Here is a 14564-nt window from a genome sequence, read left to right on the forward strand (position 1 = left end):
TTTGCATGGCCTGCTATTGCTTGTAAATTCAGTATATTGTTGTGTTTCTAAAGGTCGTCTGGTGCCAAAGTTCACAAATTGACTTGCGTTGCTTTTTTCACCGAAGACAGCCGTCATTGCTTTTGTATAATAGCAGATTGAATTTTTCCCCCCCGCCTTCATTTGAAACAACACAATTATAAATTGCCCTTTTTTTTTATGATTACAAATGTCAAGGGTCAGAATTATTTTGATGCCAGGCAAAGGAAAACCACCCCCATCAGCCCAAGCCCTTGTAAGGGAGGCTGGCGTACAATACGTGTGATGCAAAATAGGTCACAATCCAGTGATCTCGGGATAATAGGGGGACATTTTTTTTCACTTAAGTGCAAGCCAAATGGGTCAAGTAATCGCAAGCTCGTGCCCTAACACTAATTGACTTATTTGGGGATGATTATAACTGTAATATTTTTCTTAATGTCACTGTTTTCTGGGCTGTTGGTTTTAGCGATTGCCAAGCAGTGGCATTAAATCTCTTGTAAATTTTAAATTGCACACTATTTCTGTAAACAAGTTCCCCTCTTCACGTCCCAATCATTAACCTTTGCTGATTTATATCACCATCCTTTTTTCCTTCCTTTCACAATTACTCCTGTCTCGCCACTGAAAGCCCTGCGCTCAGCCAGAAGAAAAAAAAAATGAATCCGGAAAACAAAACTACATTTTCACGATGGCTTGTTAAAGACCTGTTTTTAATCATATATTTTTTTTCATTCCTCAAGGGGAAACTGTCGTCTGTTAAGGTACCAATGGAACTTGACCCCCTGGTATCTTCTTTCAAAGCATTCGTTCAAGAGAGACAAAATGAGAGAGAAAAAGAACAGAATTTTAGAAACAGTCACATGCAGTATTATGTCTTGTTGTCTTTTAAAGGGTATTAAATATTCTCATTCACTATTTTTTAATGTTAGTGTTTCAACTTAGAGTACATAATCATTTCTCTTCCCTGTGTCCTTACCAGATATGTTTTTCTTTTGTATGTGTGTGCATTTATCACAACAAATGTGTTTATTGACTTTCGGCCTTTAAAAAATATTTGTGAGGTCTGGTTTTACCTGTGGTTATATACAAAGCTGGGGGGGGGTCAGGAGGAGGCAGGCAGACAGCCCCCCCGAGACTTGCTGATGGGGGTCTTCCTGGAGACGCTGGCGGGGAGGTGTCTCGCGACAGGTGTGACAGTTTGCAGAAGTGGGAACTTCTCAGCCTTGACCAAACCAGGTAACCTGCAGCACTGCCCTGCCCAGAGCTCCTGGGTGGGGTGGGACCATGATGCTCTCTGCTCTCTGAAATCTGTAAATACGGATAACACTACCCACTCAGGGTCCCTAGTCAATGGCCAATAGCTACGCAAGGCAGTCCTGAAGATACTGGAGTAAATGATGACTAGTCTCCTTCACGTTTTCTTTCATTTCTGTTCAGCATTCGATTACATTTCTGAATCTTCAATTAAGCGACGTGACCCTTCTTCGTTTACTTCAGGTTTCTTTCAAGATTAGTATCTCTCTGCATCCAGTCTCGTTTCATACAGCTTTCAATAGAATAGTACTGAATTCACATAATTATATAAAATAAATTATCAGAATGCCTTTCTGATTTCCGGTCTTTTGCTGTGTGATGTCATCACATCTTCTCTGTCTATAAAATCATCCTTTATGAAAATTCATATCCCGAACATTCTAACTTTTGTCGTAACCTGAGGCCTTGAGTATTCCACTAAAGATACCCATCCCCAAATGGCCTAGTTTTTAAACGGGTTCACTTGAGTAATCTGTTCAGAGGTACCCACAAAATATTGTTGACAGCAGAGTTTCTTATAGAGGAAGTTAAAACTTGAGGAGGAGAGGGGAGGGTGCCCGCTGTGCGCCAGGCCCTGTCCGGGGAGCGTGTCCACGCCCCTCAGTCCAGATCTAGAGAGAACAGCCCAGATGTTACAGGACTCGCCCGAGGATTCAGGCTGGTGAAAGACAGGTGGGACCAAGAAACGAACCTGACGGTCTTGCTCCAAAGCCCTTTTATTCTTACGTTCGGTGTTCTGGCCCCTGCGCTGCATTATCTCATTGAATCTTCACTGCCAGGTAGGTACTTCGTTACAGATGGGAAGTTGGAGTTTCGACAAGTCAAGTGATATTCTGCAGGACGAGGAGCTGGCATCTTCTTGAGACAGGACACCTGCCCAGATCTCTCAACTCCAGGACCTACTCCTGGGTGCTCATGGAAATGGTCAAAGATGGATGTCAGGAGTGGATAAAAACAAATTAAGCAGAACTAAAGAGGGAAGCGCATAGACAGGATTAGAAAACAAACAAAAATATGTTCTCTTCCACTTTTTTTTGTCCATCAGGGCTAATTCTCTCTGAAACCGAGCTGGAAACCTCATTTGTATGTACTGTATTGCCCTAATTTTAAAATCTTTGTTACTTTATAACAATTCAGCTCTTTCCCAGGTTTGGTGAAATTTAAGTTCCTTCCACAAGAGTGCAACTTTAACTTTTCCATCTCGGAAGCCTGCAGGCTGCGATGGAAAGTTTATTTATGCTGTGATTCTCCAATTCGTAGCTGCCTCCTAAGCCACGAGGAAAATGTATCTCAGATCAGGTGGATGAGGCTGGACTTGGGAATGATCGACTCCACTGGAAACATTTTTCCAGGACCTGAGCAGAAGGTGGGCGTTGCGCAGAAGGACGCGTGGCAGCGCGGCTGGCTGGGTGGTCTGTGCGCAGCGTCACCCGGGAGGGATCACACGGACTCTGTGCGGGTGTCCTCAGGCCTCCCCTTCCCTGCACCGCTGGGGACAGGGCAGACCATCGCCCACTGTGAGGTGCGCCAACCGTGGACTCTTCCGGGCTGTTTCGGCTCTCCTTGCTCCTGCAGAAGAAGGCGTGATGAAGCGTAAATGGGTAAAGAAGAGATGTATTGAGGAATGAGGGGCGTGTCCTGGGGTGTCAGGCCCACCCACGTTGTATGCATCCAACAGGCCGCGTCACCCAAGTACCAGCCGGGTTCAGTATAGCCCAGAGTCCCGACTCAGCCCTGCTCGTAGGGTCCATGTCCCTGGACCTGGAACTTGCCCCAGAGACAGGCCTGTGAAGCCTGTTTGGGGTGCCCCGCCGCAGCGTGGTGGCCCAGATGGATGAACTCAGAGGTGCCGGACACAGTGTTTCCAAATAGGCCGCACCATGGAGAAACACGAGTCTCCTTTTGGAGAACACACGTGGTGGGCGTGGTTCGTCCCTAGGGCCCAGGTCAGGGCTGGCACCCCCTTCCTCCACCAGATGGCCAAGACCATCCCTTCCGTGTGAGCAGATGAGAGCAGGCCTTTCCCACGGCCGGCCTGACTCCGTGATACTCTCTCCACCGCCCGGTGTCCGCAGTCACAGATCTGAGGCCTGACTCCGTGATGCTCTCTCCTCCCCCCGGCGTCCGCAGTCACAGGTCTGAGACGTCCACCTCGTTCCGGTCCATTGCAGGTGATGCTCACACCCTCCCTCCTGAGACGGTGACCAGCTGCCCGGTGTGGGTACCCAATGCCGGGCCCCGGGCAGATGGAGGGGACGGGCTGACAGTCAGCCCAGGGGGGCCGGGCAGAGATCCGGATGCAGAGTGAGGGAGAAGTTCCAGCGAGGCCCCGGGCGCCCTGCGGGTTTAGTGGAGTGCGAGACTACATTGGATTCAGGGGTCTCGGGGTCATGACGGGCTGCAGGGCTGAGTACTCAGACTTCTGGCATCCTGTCGCGTGGCTCCCCAGTAACCCCTAAGGGAGGTCGTGTCCTTGATCTTTTACAAAAGGAGAAACCAAGGCACGGGGCGGGGGGCAGTCAGGAGCCCCGGGAAGGCACTCTGGCACGTGGAGACCATGGCATGTGGGCTAGGTATTCGGGTCAGAGCTGCAGCTGAAGCCCGGATGACGGCTCGGCAATGAACGTGGAGCACACACCCCCGTCGGGACCATGACGCCCAGCAGATGGCTGTCACCGTGGTGGAGGAAGAAGGCCTGAGCTGGTGTGACGAGTCATGCTGTCCTTCTGAAGGACTCGAATCCAGTGCCCACCCCAGACCCCAGCAGCTTTCCCCAAGCCCCGTGTGCCTGCAAGCCTGTGCGGGGCCACCGTCTGAGGCCGCCTTCCACGCTCGGGCTGGGCTCTTCTTCACCCTAAGTCATTCACATACTTGCAGTCAAACCCTGGTTCCTGATGAGAAGCCGTGCGACCTTGGGTTTGTGAGCGGCGGTGTGCACAGTGGTTTCAAGCCCATTCTCTTGAGCAGATGGTACTGGTCTGGTTCTCACGTCCCCACTTCTTAGCTCTAACCTTGGGGTCATTCCTGTGCCCGCTGTCTACCTCAGTTTCCCCATCTGTAAACTGGGGACAGTCAGTGAGGTCATCTATCCAGAGGCAGGTAACACGGTGCCCACCGTCACCACTACCACTGCTCCTAGTGTCAGGAGTGCCAGAGAGTCTCTAGGGCAAAGAAGATTCAGATGCTTGAGCATCATTTACGTAGTGAGGAGCAGAGATTCGGCAGGAAACGTTGCCCCTGAACACGTAAGATGGGATTTTAAAAATCAAACTTCTTTTTCCTGGACTTTTTTCACTACCCTTCCCAGTTGCATTTACTCTCATACTCCAAAGAACCGTCAGATGTGGAAATTGGGTTTTTGAGTCCAGTATGCCTATATCCGATCCCAGCTCTGCCACTTCCGAGCTGTGTGAATTACTGGGGTTGCTGGGTCTCTCCTCCCCTGCTTAGTTTTCTTTCTCCAAAACGGAGACCGTAAAACCTACCTCGAATGACAATTGAAGAAGAAATTGAGAGAGGCAGACGAAGCCCTTACCAGGGAGCTGGGCACACGGCGAAGGTGACCGCGGTGGTTGCTGTGAAACTGTCACAAATGCTTACGTCATGGAAAACCATCTCCAAGAACATGCTGCGTGGAACACACAGGTTTTAGGCCTGTGGACTGTGTCCATGCAGGCAGGGCAGGATCGGCCGAAGCCAGCACTCGTCAACCATGGATGGCACGGGTTAAGATCTCATGCAGATAAATTCAGATTTAGGAAACGCTTTGAGCACTACAGCTCCAGGACTGACTTTCTGGGGAGAGATGCAAGGTTGCTGATATCTCCAGCCCTCAACTCTTAAAAGAATGATGAGATTGACAGTCATCCACGCACTGAGCCGCAACCAAGAGAGAAGAGCTGGGGGCGGGGGCAGCGTGGAAGGTTCTGGAGCCTGCCAGTCCAAGTCTCCCCATTCCCACCCCAGGCTCTGAGCAGAGGAAGGGCCCTGGGCCCCATGTCCCTGTGATTAGGAGAGCAGGGGACCTCTGAAAAGTGATGAATGAATGTAAGTTAGAATGAGTAACAAATGGTAAGCATATAGAGCAACCAGGTAAATTACAACAACGGCCTCTAGTAGTTTTTCTCTTTCTGAACCAAAAGCTTGGGCCTTGAGCTTTCCCAGGGTGCCTGGGCCTGAGCAGGTGCCAGAAAACATGTTAACACATCCGTCTTCTGCCTTCTGAGAGGTTTTCAGTTTGGGATCCAATCATTTTATTTTTTTCAGGAGTTTTATTTTAGACACTCTCCTTAATTTAAGGGAGCACATGGCCCCCTGTGGTTCTGGAAGCAGCAGCTTTCGTGCTGCCTAGTTCTCCGGCTGCCCTCCCACCTCTGTCTAATGTGTTTGGAAAACCAGAACTTCTCTGTGTTTCATGAGGATCTTCCTGTGATAACATTTAGCAGTAAACAGTCCTAACTCTGTGACCTCCCTCTGGGGTCTTGCTTCTTCACAAAATTAATTCTACTCTCGTCCTAAATTAAGCCACAGTACAACACCTCCGTTGGACTCTGGGCTAAACAAAGATATTTACCAAGTTGAGAGCTTGCAAAAATATTTACCCAAGAACCATGACCTGTGTGTGTTTATAAAGACCAAAAAATAATGAGTTTTTTTTCTTTTTGTTAAAAATGAACAACTCAAGTGGAAGAGGGCATTTTTTTAACTTAATATTTTTTTGCCATAGGTCTTGGTTCTGCACGGTCCTGGAGCAAATCCTTCACATTTATCTTTTCTTACAAAAATGGGAGGAAAAATCGAAAATGAATAAAAACTGACTTTCAATATTGTGGTGGGTTTTGGGCTGAAATCTTAAACGTGTGTCGTTTTCATCGTAATTGGGCAAAATATCTAAACCACATGCTTATTTAATATATGCTTTGAAAGCAGAAATATTGAAGTATTTTACAAATTGTAGGACTCTTCAAAATTAGCATAAAAGCTTGGGGCTGTGTTTGACCAAGCCTGGCGTAATCTCGAAGGGTGTAGATAGTGGGGGACCTGGGGAGGGGGCAGAATAGCAAATACATTCTATCTCGGTTTCCAACTTAGATGAATTGATAGTGGCTACCTGGAGAACTGGGCTAGGAAGGATTCTGAGGCTCCATCAGGCTCTTTGGGGTCAGTGATGGAGGTCTTCCCTGGCAAAAGAAAGGGAGGGACAGCATGCCTTTGTCGTCCCAGTCCTTGCTGGCGCCTCTTTGGACCACAGAGCTGAGACCAGCAGGGTGAAATGGGCAGCTCAGCCCCAGTTAGTAGATGGCAGAGTGGGAAGGGCCCCAGAAGCGGGAGGGAGGACCCCAAAAATGGGAGCCCAAGACCCCAAGGACACGAAGAAAAGAGAATGTGGAGATTCAGGCAGAAACAGGGAGAAACCCATTGCAAATACTCGTTAATGAGGAAAAGCCCCTTGACCAGTGGTCTGAGTTGCTGTTAACATCATCATCAGGGTACTGTGCTGTACCTGAAAACAAAAGTCCCAATTCTGCGACAACAGAAGTCACAGGTGGAGAGGACAGCGATTTCCCTGCGAGCCTTGGCTATTTGATGGTCAGATCATTTTTAAATGGTGACCATCTAGAAGCCTCTGGGCTCGGTGGACCCGTTGGCCACCTCTGTCAGTGGGCACATGGCCCTTCCGTGCTGGACACTGTCATCTCTGCACTATTTAAATAACAGGTTTTCATCATGTGTTTGTCATTAAATATGTCGGGAAGGACACTTAGCCTCGTGGACAGAAATGGGCATCAGGGTCTGGATTCCAGGTTTTCAGGGGAGCCCGGGAACGTGGACCCAGATTCCTCATCCAGCCAACGAAGAAAGTCGAATGAGTGACCTCTGCAGACACTTTGGGTTCTTATAAATTCAGAAGAGAAACAAATCTCAGCACCGCCGTACACAGTACACCTGCATCTCGCAGGCATTTTTGAGCCATAGTGCATCAGATGGGCACAAGGGTCCAGATCCTCTCGGCCTTTGCAGAAGTACAGGGCAATGGTTCTGGTCCCAAGTCTCCTGCCCCTCAAGACAGAGGTACGCATCTGTCCGTCTTTCTCCCCTTCCACCCGCTCCCCCAAAAGGCATCCTTGTCAGATGTCTCCTGTTGAAAACAACCTCCAAATGTAAATCAGTTGCAGCTGTGTTTAGCCCTTTAACCCTTTGCCTGCTAGGATTCCGCAAAAATAATTGATGACTGATTGGCCCATTAACCTTTAAAAAAAAAAAGTTTGACAGCCCGGACTTGTGTAATGAGGAGGGATTCCTTGTGAAATCAGTCTGATGGCTGAGTTGCTTGCCCCTAAGGAGGTGAAATTAGCCCCACGGGGCCTCGTCTGCATAGAAACTGGACGCAATTAGTGTAATATCCGGTGTTATTAATGTCGTTTGGAATAATTGGGCAGGTTGATTTCGACAGGTTCATGGTGCTAAAATACTATTATAGTGGACCTTTCCACAGCTAACCGTTAAACATGGAAAACTGTTTAAATCCCTATGAGCCCAATCACAGAACTTGATTAAACCACTAAGCCCTGGAATGTCACACTGGGAAACAACACGGTTCTTTCTTTTCGGGCTCTGGGTGTGGCGGACTTTGATTTTTTATGATGGGGGGAGTCTGGGGGATTGAATTTTGATGATCACCTGTGTATCTAAAACTAAGGAACCTCCTGTAACGTAGATGTCATCAGGAATTTCTACAGCCTGAATTCTAATTTTTACAGAATGAATTAAATATAAGCTGCTGTAATTGTCACAAAGAGTCGGTTTGTGTCAGTGAACCGAAACCACTTGAAACGTAGCCACTGTTCGTCCTCACCTTCTGAGCTCTCATTCTTCACGTTTTAAGTGAGGGTAACATTGGAGAGTAATGCTCCGTCTGTCTTTCTGACTGATTGGCCCCCCACTGCCAATTATTATTCTTATCATTTTTTTATCTAGTTGCTGATACTAAAATAGCGTCACAGTGTCACTTCGGAATGTGATGGGACCCTTCTGGTCCACTGGTGGTTTGAATAGGGCTGTATCATCTGATAGAAATTCTTATTTGAACATGAGGAGGAACTTGTGAATGTCCTGTCCACACAGAAGAAGGGGTAATATTTAGGTCCCCAGAGGTACTGTTTACTTAATGAGTGTTCATAGTCAGTGCCACGATACAGATAAGCCAGGATTAAATCTAGATATTTACCAGGTGTTGATTCAGGAAGATGACCAGGCAGCAGCTTGGAGGCTCCCATCAGGGATAGATCTTTTCTCCCCTGGATTAGTTAGAACTGGATTTGGAAGTGATAGAAATGTAAAGGGATTTAGGTTAAAAAAGGAGGGAGAATGGATTAATTTATCCAGTCCAACTGTAGGACAGGCAGCTGGGCTGGCTGCAGGGACCCAGGAACCTGGCAGGCATCAGGTCCATCCCATCCCTGCTTCTCTCTACTGGTCAGCAGTGTTCTCACCTGTCCACAGATTTTGGCCTAGATAGCAGAGGTTTTCCTTCCCATGGATAACTTGTGAGCTGTGTCTTGTTCAGTCCAAGATAAGAGGGAAGGGGCTCTGCGACCCCAGCTCAGATAAGAAAACCTGGAGTAGGACATTTGGATGATGTGCCCCCCACCAGGACAGATCAGTGGCCAAGAGCCTCCCATGCTCTGATTTTCCTGGTGTAGCTGGGACCATTCCTCCTTCCCATGGAGACCAATCACTGGCCACAGAGCCAGATACGCAGGAAGATGGAAGCTGGAATGTCCCCAGCTTAGACTGCCACATCCATGGCATCATGTCCCCTAGCATTCTCCAGACGTGACCAGTTAAAAATAAATACGACATTAGCAACAAGCTGGTTAGGGATTTCTGGGGAAATTACCTTTAAAAGATTCTGCCACCTTGCTCTTCTGACATCAGGAGTGAGGGAAAATAACAGAAAAAGTCACTGGGAAGTGGGGAGACCCATCCATCTCCTGCTGGACACCCTAGGAGAACTTTCTTTTTTACTGTTTTATTTTTGAGAAACAAAGAAAGCACTGCTGGCCACCTTAAGAGAGGAAAATAATCAAACTAAATGAGATGATGCCTATGAAGTCCTTAGCATTTTTTCTGACACGAACTTGGAGCCCAGTAGTATTCTTTTTTATATTTATTATTCCATGCAGTAGGAAACAAGTAGTCCTTCATGGAAGTCATATGTAACATGATTAAAAATGCAACTTCTCTATAATCCTTGTTCTTTTTTTTTTTTTTTTTTTGATCTTAGGAAGCAGAGGAAAAGTCATAAGGCAGGTATAATTTAGTTCTGAAACTCTAACTGCATCTGTAAGTGTTAACATATTACCCTCCCTCAAAAAGAAAAAAAAAAAAAAAAAGCCACATACAGACAGTACCCTGGGAAACACATGAAAACTTAAGCATCAGCTGGATTCCATTGATGCTGGTGGTATAGAGTGATTGCAACTAAACTCCATGCCCAGATTTTAATCCCTTACTCAGGAAATGGGGAATCCTAGCTAACCGGCTTCTTATAAAGACATCTTCACCAGGGCCTGAAATCCAGAAGAAGGCTTGGAGTCGCACCCCTGTGGGGCTGCCTCTGAACTGAAACGGTGTTAGGGGGCGGTTCCGTCCCCTCCTCCTCCCTGCCTTCTCCGTGGTGAGCTGGGCCCCTGTCCTCCAGGTAGCCCTGATGTTCACATCCACGGTTCAGCAAGGAGCCCCTCAGGGCGGCGCACCTGGGAGAGGCCAGCCCAGGAACAAAGGCACCATCAGAGGCCTTTCTGTTTGGGAGCTGCTGCCGGACCCTGCGTGGACAAGACTGGAGGAGCATCTCCTGCCTCTCCAGGGCTAGGCCCAGCCCTTCGGTTAAAACAATAAATATTTCGCACAAGAACGCTTGGTCAGTGTTTCACTGCGTAGTGAGCTACTATAGCGTGAAGAGCCTTGACCACAAGTCCCGACACGTACCTGAGTACATGTGCACGCTTCAAAGCCCTTAGAAGCAGACAGCTCGTACACAGACAGTCACGGCCATCACCGCTTATTGATGCAGCTGACTTGGTCACCGAAGTATTGGGACTGTAGGTTCTGATTCCCCTCTTCGTTATTCGTATAATTGCGTGCCTTTCCGGATTGACAGTCACCCCACTGGCCTCCCCCTCTCAAAAGGAAACTGTCTCAGATGAAGCAAATTTGGAGTGCTTGCACAGTTGGTTCTTAATTAGGATGTGAAACACGGCTGTGCTTTCCAGGGTCATCCAGTTGTGTTCACGGGGCTCACCTTTCCAATCCCAGCCTTTTCTCATGAGCTGCTCTCCACCAGGCTGGGGGCACGGGATGTCCTGCATCTGTTTGATCTTTTGAGCCTTACTGGTGTTTCATTATTGTTAGTGGACCAGCCAGGGTTTCATCTTGCAGAGACAAGCATGAAACCTCTCTGGCCACTCACGTGCTTGGGTTAATCCATCACCTCAAACACAGTGTGGAGTCTTCTCTTTACCACCTGTTACCAGAGACTACAGGTTCCGAGTCATCCTCTGTGTTGTTATTTTTAGGGAACTATTCGGCTTATTCACATTTCTTTGTATCTCTCCTTCCCTACCTCACAGATGGAGAGAAATGAATTTATAAACAGATATATTTTAAACGTGATTTCTGTTAGATCCTCATGTACAGAAATGCAATTAACGTTTCATTATATTGGTCTTAAATCTTGCCCATTTACTAACTGCTACTATTATTTCTCAACATTTGTAGATTCCTTGGGGTTTCCTTTGTAAGCAATCTTGTAATCTGTGAATGACAGTTTGGTGTCTTTTATCTTTGCAATCTCCGGATCTGTCACTTCCCTGTTTTGTTTCACTGCACCGGCCAGCAGGGCTGAACAAGGGCTGGTACCGTGAACATTTTGGCCTTCAGAGCCCTTGAACTGGTGTGAAATGATTGCTTCTAACATTTCATCTTTAAGAATAATGGTTCTGTGGGTTTGGATACGTACTCTTTGTCCACGGAAAGAGGATTCCCTTCTATTCCTAGTTTGATAAAAGATTTTAATCATATTTTTAATTAAATTTTCCTTCTTCTTTGTCAGGGAGTTATACATTCTACTTCTTTTCTCATAGAGGGTAACCCTGGTATTTTCTCATGTGTACCTAGTTTACCAAAGTCTATAGTTCTTAACTCCCCTATGGAACAATGCAAAGTCCTAGGGCGTTTTAACTCTAGGGTCCCCGTGTCCACTTTCATTTCTCTAGTATTTTGTACCTTCCCCAAATTAGACGTGATAAGAAAAGTAGTATTTGATATAATTTTTATTTAGGTGTATTTACATGTTTATCCATTTGCTCCCTAACCCATCTGGTTCAAACCTTCTTTGTAGAATCTTCTGAAGTGTGTCTTTTCCCAGTTCCTTTAGGGAAGGGCTCTTGATTCTTTCAGTTTTTTATATGAATCTTTATTCCACTCTGGTTCTTGAAAGAGAGATTTCCTGTCTCCGTGTGTCGGTTGCATCCCAGCTGCCCTTCTCTCCCACTTTAGGGACCGGGACCGTCTCGTTCAGCCCCTTCCCTGGGCTGTTCCGGGTCCACTCCAGGTGACGCCCTGCTTGGCCCCTTTCCGGGGGTGGGCCTGCGCTCCACGCCTGCTTTTCCACAGCCCCACGATGCACCCCCGTCCCAGGAGCTTTTAACGGCTGCAGGGAGGGTCACAGAGCTTTGAGAAGCTGGTGGGGGCCGTGGACCCTCTTGTTGGAGAAACGTTACCCCCCGTGAGGCTGGGCGCCCTGGTAGGATAGTCCCTGACCTTCCTTCACATGCTGTTCAGAACAGGTGCCACAGATTGAGGCCCAGCCCGCCAGCAGGGTGAATTCTGAAAGAGCAGCGATCCCGATGTCACCTAGAACACGATACTGTTGTTATCAGGGTACATAAAGATTTCACGAAAAGGTGGCATGGCCCTGTTTCTGTGGCAGTCGGTGTTGGAGCAGCTCCCCAGACCTGGGTGTGCTTGACAAAGACACAAGCATCCTGTCCCCACCTGCCCAGATCGGTGGGGTCAGGTGGGAGGGTCTCTCAGCCACAGTAGTGGGAGCTGCTTCTCTTCTGAGACGAAAGGGGAGGAGGAGAGGGCGTCTGGAGATGATTGCAGCTGCTTCGGAGACTGAGGGAGCGTCCTTGTCTCGGAGGCCCGAGGGCTCCCAGTGAGGCAGGGCCTTGAGAAGGGGCGGGGCCAACCCGGCAGCACGGAGCCTTGCAGAGGTCAGGGGCCAGAGGTCAGGGGCCATGAGGAGTGCTGGGGACACAGGCTAGAGGAGCCAAGAGTGTGGAAGGTGGAGGTTTGTGCAGATGTGAGCAAGCCGAGTGTGGGTGACAGAGGTAATTGACTAACGCAGAGGTCAGCTGGGTGGGCAGTAGGTTATTCGCGTTATTAGTAACAGTTGCTCGCCAGGGGCTCATGATGCAGCTGGCTCAGCAACAAGTGATGGGAAACTACCGATCACGTGAGACATGGTGGTGCCTAAAAGTCCAGCTCCAGACGTCTTCATGGTTACCTGTGGCTGGTTATGTTGTCTGCACGTGGCCCCTCCTCTGCCTTTCATTCCGTGGCAGAGGCAGGAGGGTAGATCAGGACAGAGGACAAACACCAGCGCTCATGGAGGGTGTTCCGTGGCCCACGTCCAACGTGGGCCTGAGCTAGTGCACGTCATTTAGCCAGTGGAAAACGCAGTGAAGAAGGCAGCTTTCCCCTCGCATTTTAAGGGTGAGGAAATGAACCGAGCACGGGTTGAGAACTTGTCCAGACTCCAACATGCCAAGTGGCGGAGCAGGATTTGAACGTAAGGACCCCTCTTCCTGGTACACAGTGGCCCCTTCAAATCGCCTGGAATTCCACTCGCTCTTCCAGACTAAAACCTTCCCCGCTGTAGCTGGTCTTCTGCCCTAAAAGGACAGACGTCCTCAGGCCTCCCTCTCTGCCGCGGTGTATCTGTGGATTGGCGCACAGGTGCTTATAAAGAAATTAAATTGTGCCCTGAGATGAGCAGCGTTCGCTTGATGTTCATCCCACCGTCAATTTCAGCAGCCGGCCACGAGTTACAATATTACGTCCCTGAGTTGCTTCATCTGTGCCCAGCACAGAGACACTGACATCACACGCTGATTTTCATTTTTCCTCATCCCCTGAGCATTGATTGAAACCTAGCTAAGCCATGCTGGCTTTAGGAACCAAATCTGGAGTGTTTGGAGGTCTGCGGATTCAGATCTCCGCCGCGGGGCGGCCGGTCCTGTGTGTGCCTCAGCCCCATGCAGGCGCGATTGAACCCAAAGGCACTTTCATGACCGAGGGCTGGCAGAGGGGCCGTGATCTCATGAAAGCTAAACTCTTCATCCCCACCACTCTGTGTTTCAGAACAAGAAGAAAACTTTGAGTTTATCATTGTGTCCCTCACTGGCCAGACGTGGAACTTTGAAGCCACCACCTACGAGGAGCGAGACGCATGGGTCCAGGCCATTGAGAGCCAGATCCTCGCCAGCTTACAGTCGTGCGAGAGCAGCAAGAATAAGGTAAGACCCGGAGCAGCCTACCGCGCCCACCCCCACCCCCAAGGCCCCGCCACCAAAATCAGGAACGGCTGATCCTGAAACGGAAATGGGTGGGGGAGGGGAGAGCATCGTGTGAGACGTGCAATTGGCAAGACTCTTAAATCCTTCTGAGCAAAAAGCAAAATAACTGAAAAGATAAAAAAAAACATTGTGTCGCTATGTGTCCTGTAGCATAGATTAGTAGCCTAGCTTAACCACAGTTCGGATGGCAGAATATCCCATTTTAAATCTTTGCTCTCTCAGCTCATCCCAAATGTAAAGTATGGACCTTTTATTGGAGATCATAGGATCTTTTGGACCCTTGTGGCTTCTGTGTCCACACTGATTTTTGCTTTAGGCTGAACACACTCAGGAAAAGAAGTGCAGACTTACGAGGAGGCACTGTTCCGTTCTCATAAATGTCTCAAATTCAAATCCACGTCAAGTTAGAAAACTGACCCTTAGTGCAGGCTTCAATGAAAAGTGCATGCACATATTTGAGCATGCAAAGAGCGTAGGGAAGATAAAATGTCCATTTTCTAAATTCTGTTGATAAAGCCAGGTATGGGGTTTATTCAGTTAGAGTTAATTCTTTTACATTTGTTTAGCCAGGAAAAGCAGACTTTA

General features: G+C 48.3%; 1 protein-coding gene across 10 annotated transcripts in view; it reads left to right on the forward strand.

The window, feature by feature from the left end:
- Window positions 1-14564, forward strand: part of AGAP1 (ArfGAP with GTPase domain, ankyrin repeat and PH domain 1) — a 549508-nt gene that overhangs the window by 458705 nt on the left and 76239 nt on the right. For all 10 annotated transcript variants that reach the window (XM_036857335.1, XM_036857336.1, XM_036857337.1 and 7 more), the window contains one exon: window positions 13765-13919. In XM_036857335.1, the coding sequence (XP_036713230.1) occupies window positions 13765-13919 (155 nt within the window). The remainder of the gene's footprint in view (window positions 1-13764; window positions 13920-14564) is intronic.

The sequence above is a fragment of the Balaenoptera musculus genome, chromosome 7 (assembly GCF_009873245.2).
Source record: "Balaenoptera musculus isolate JJ_BM4_2016_0621 chromosome 7, mBalMus1.pri.v3, whole genome shotgun sequence".
In the NCBI taxonomy this organism is placed as follows: Eukaryota; Metazoa; Chordata; class Mammalia; order Artiodactyla; family Balaenopteridae; genus Balaenoptera; species Balaenoptera musculus.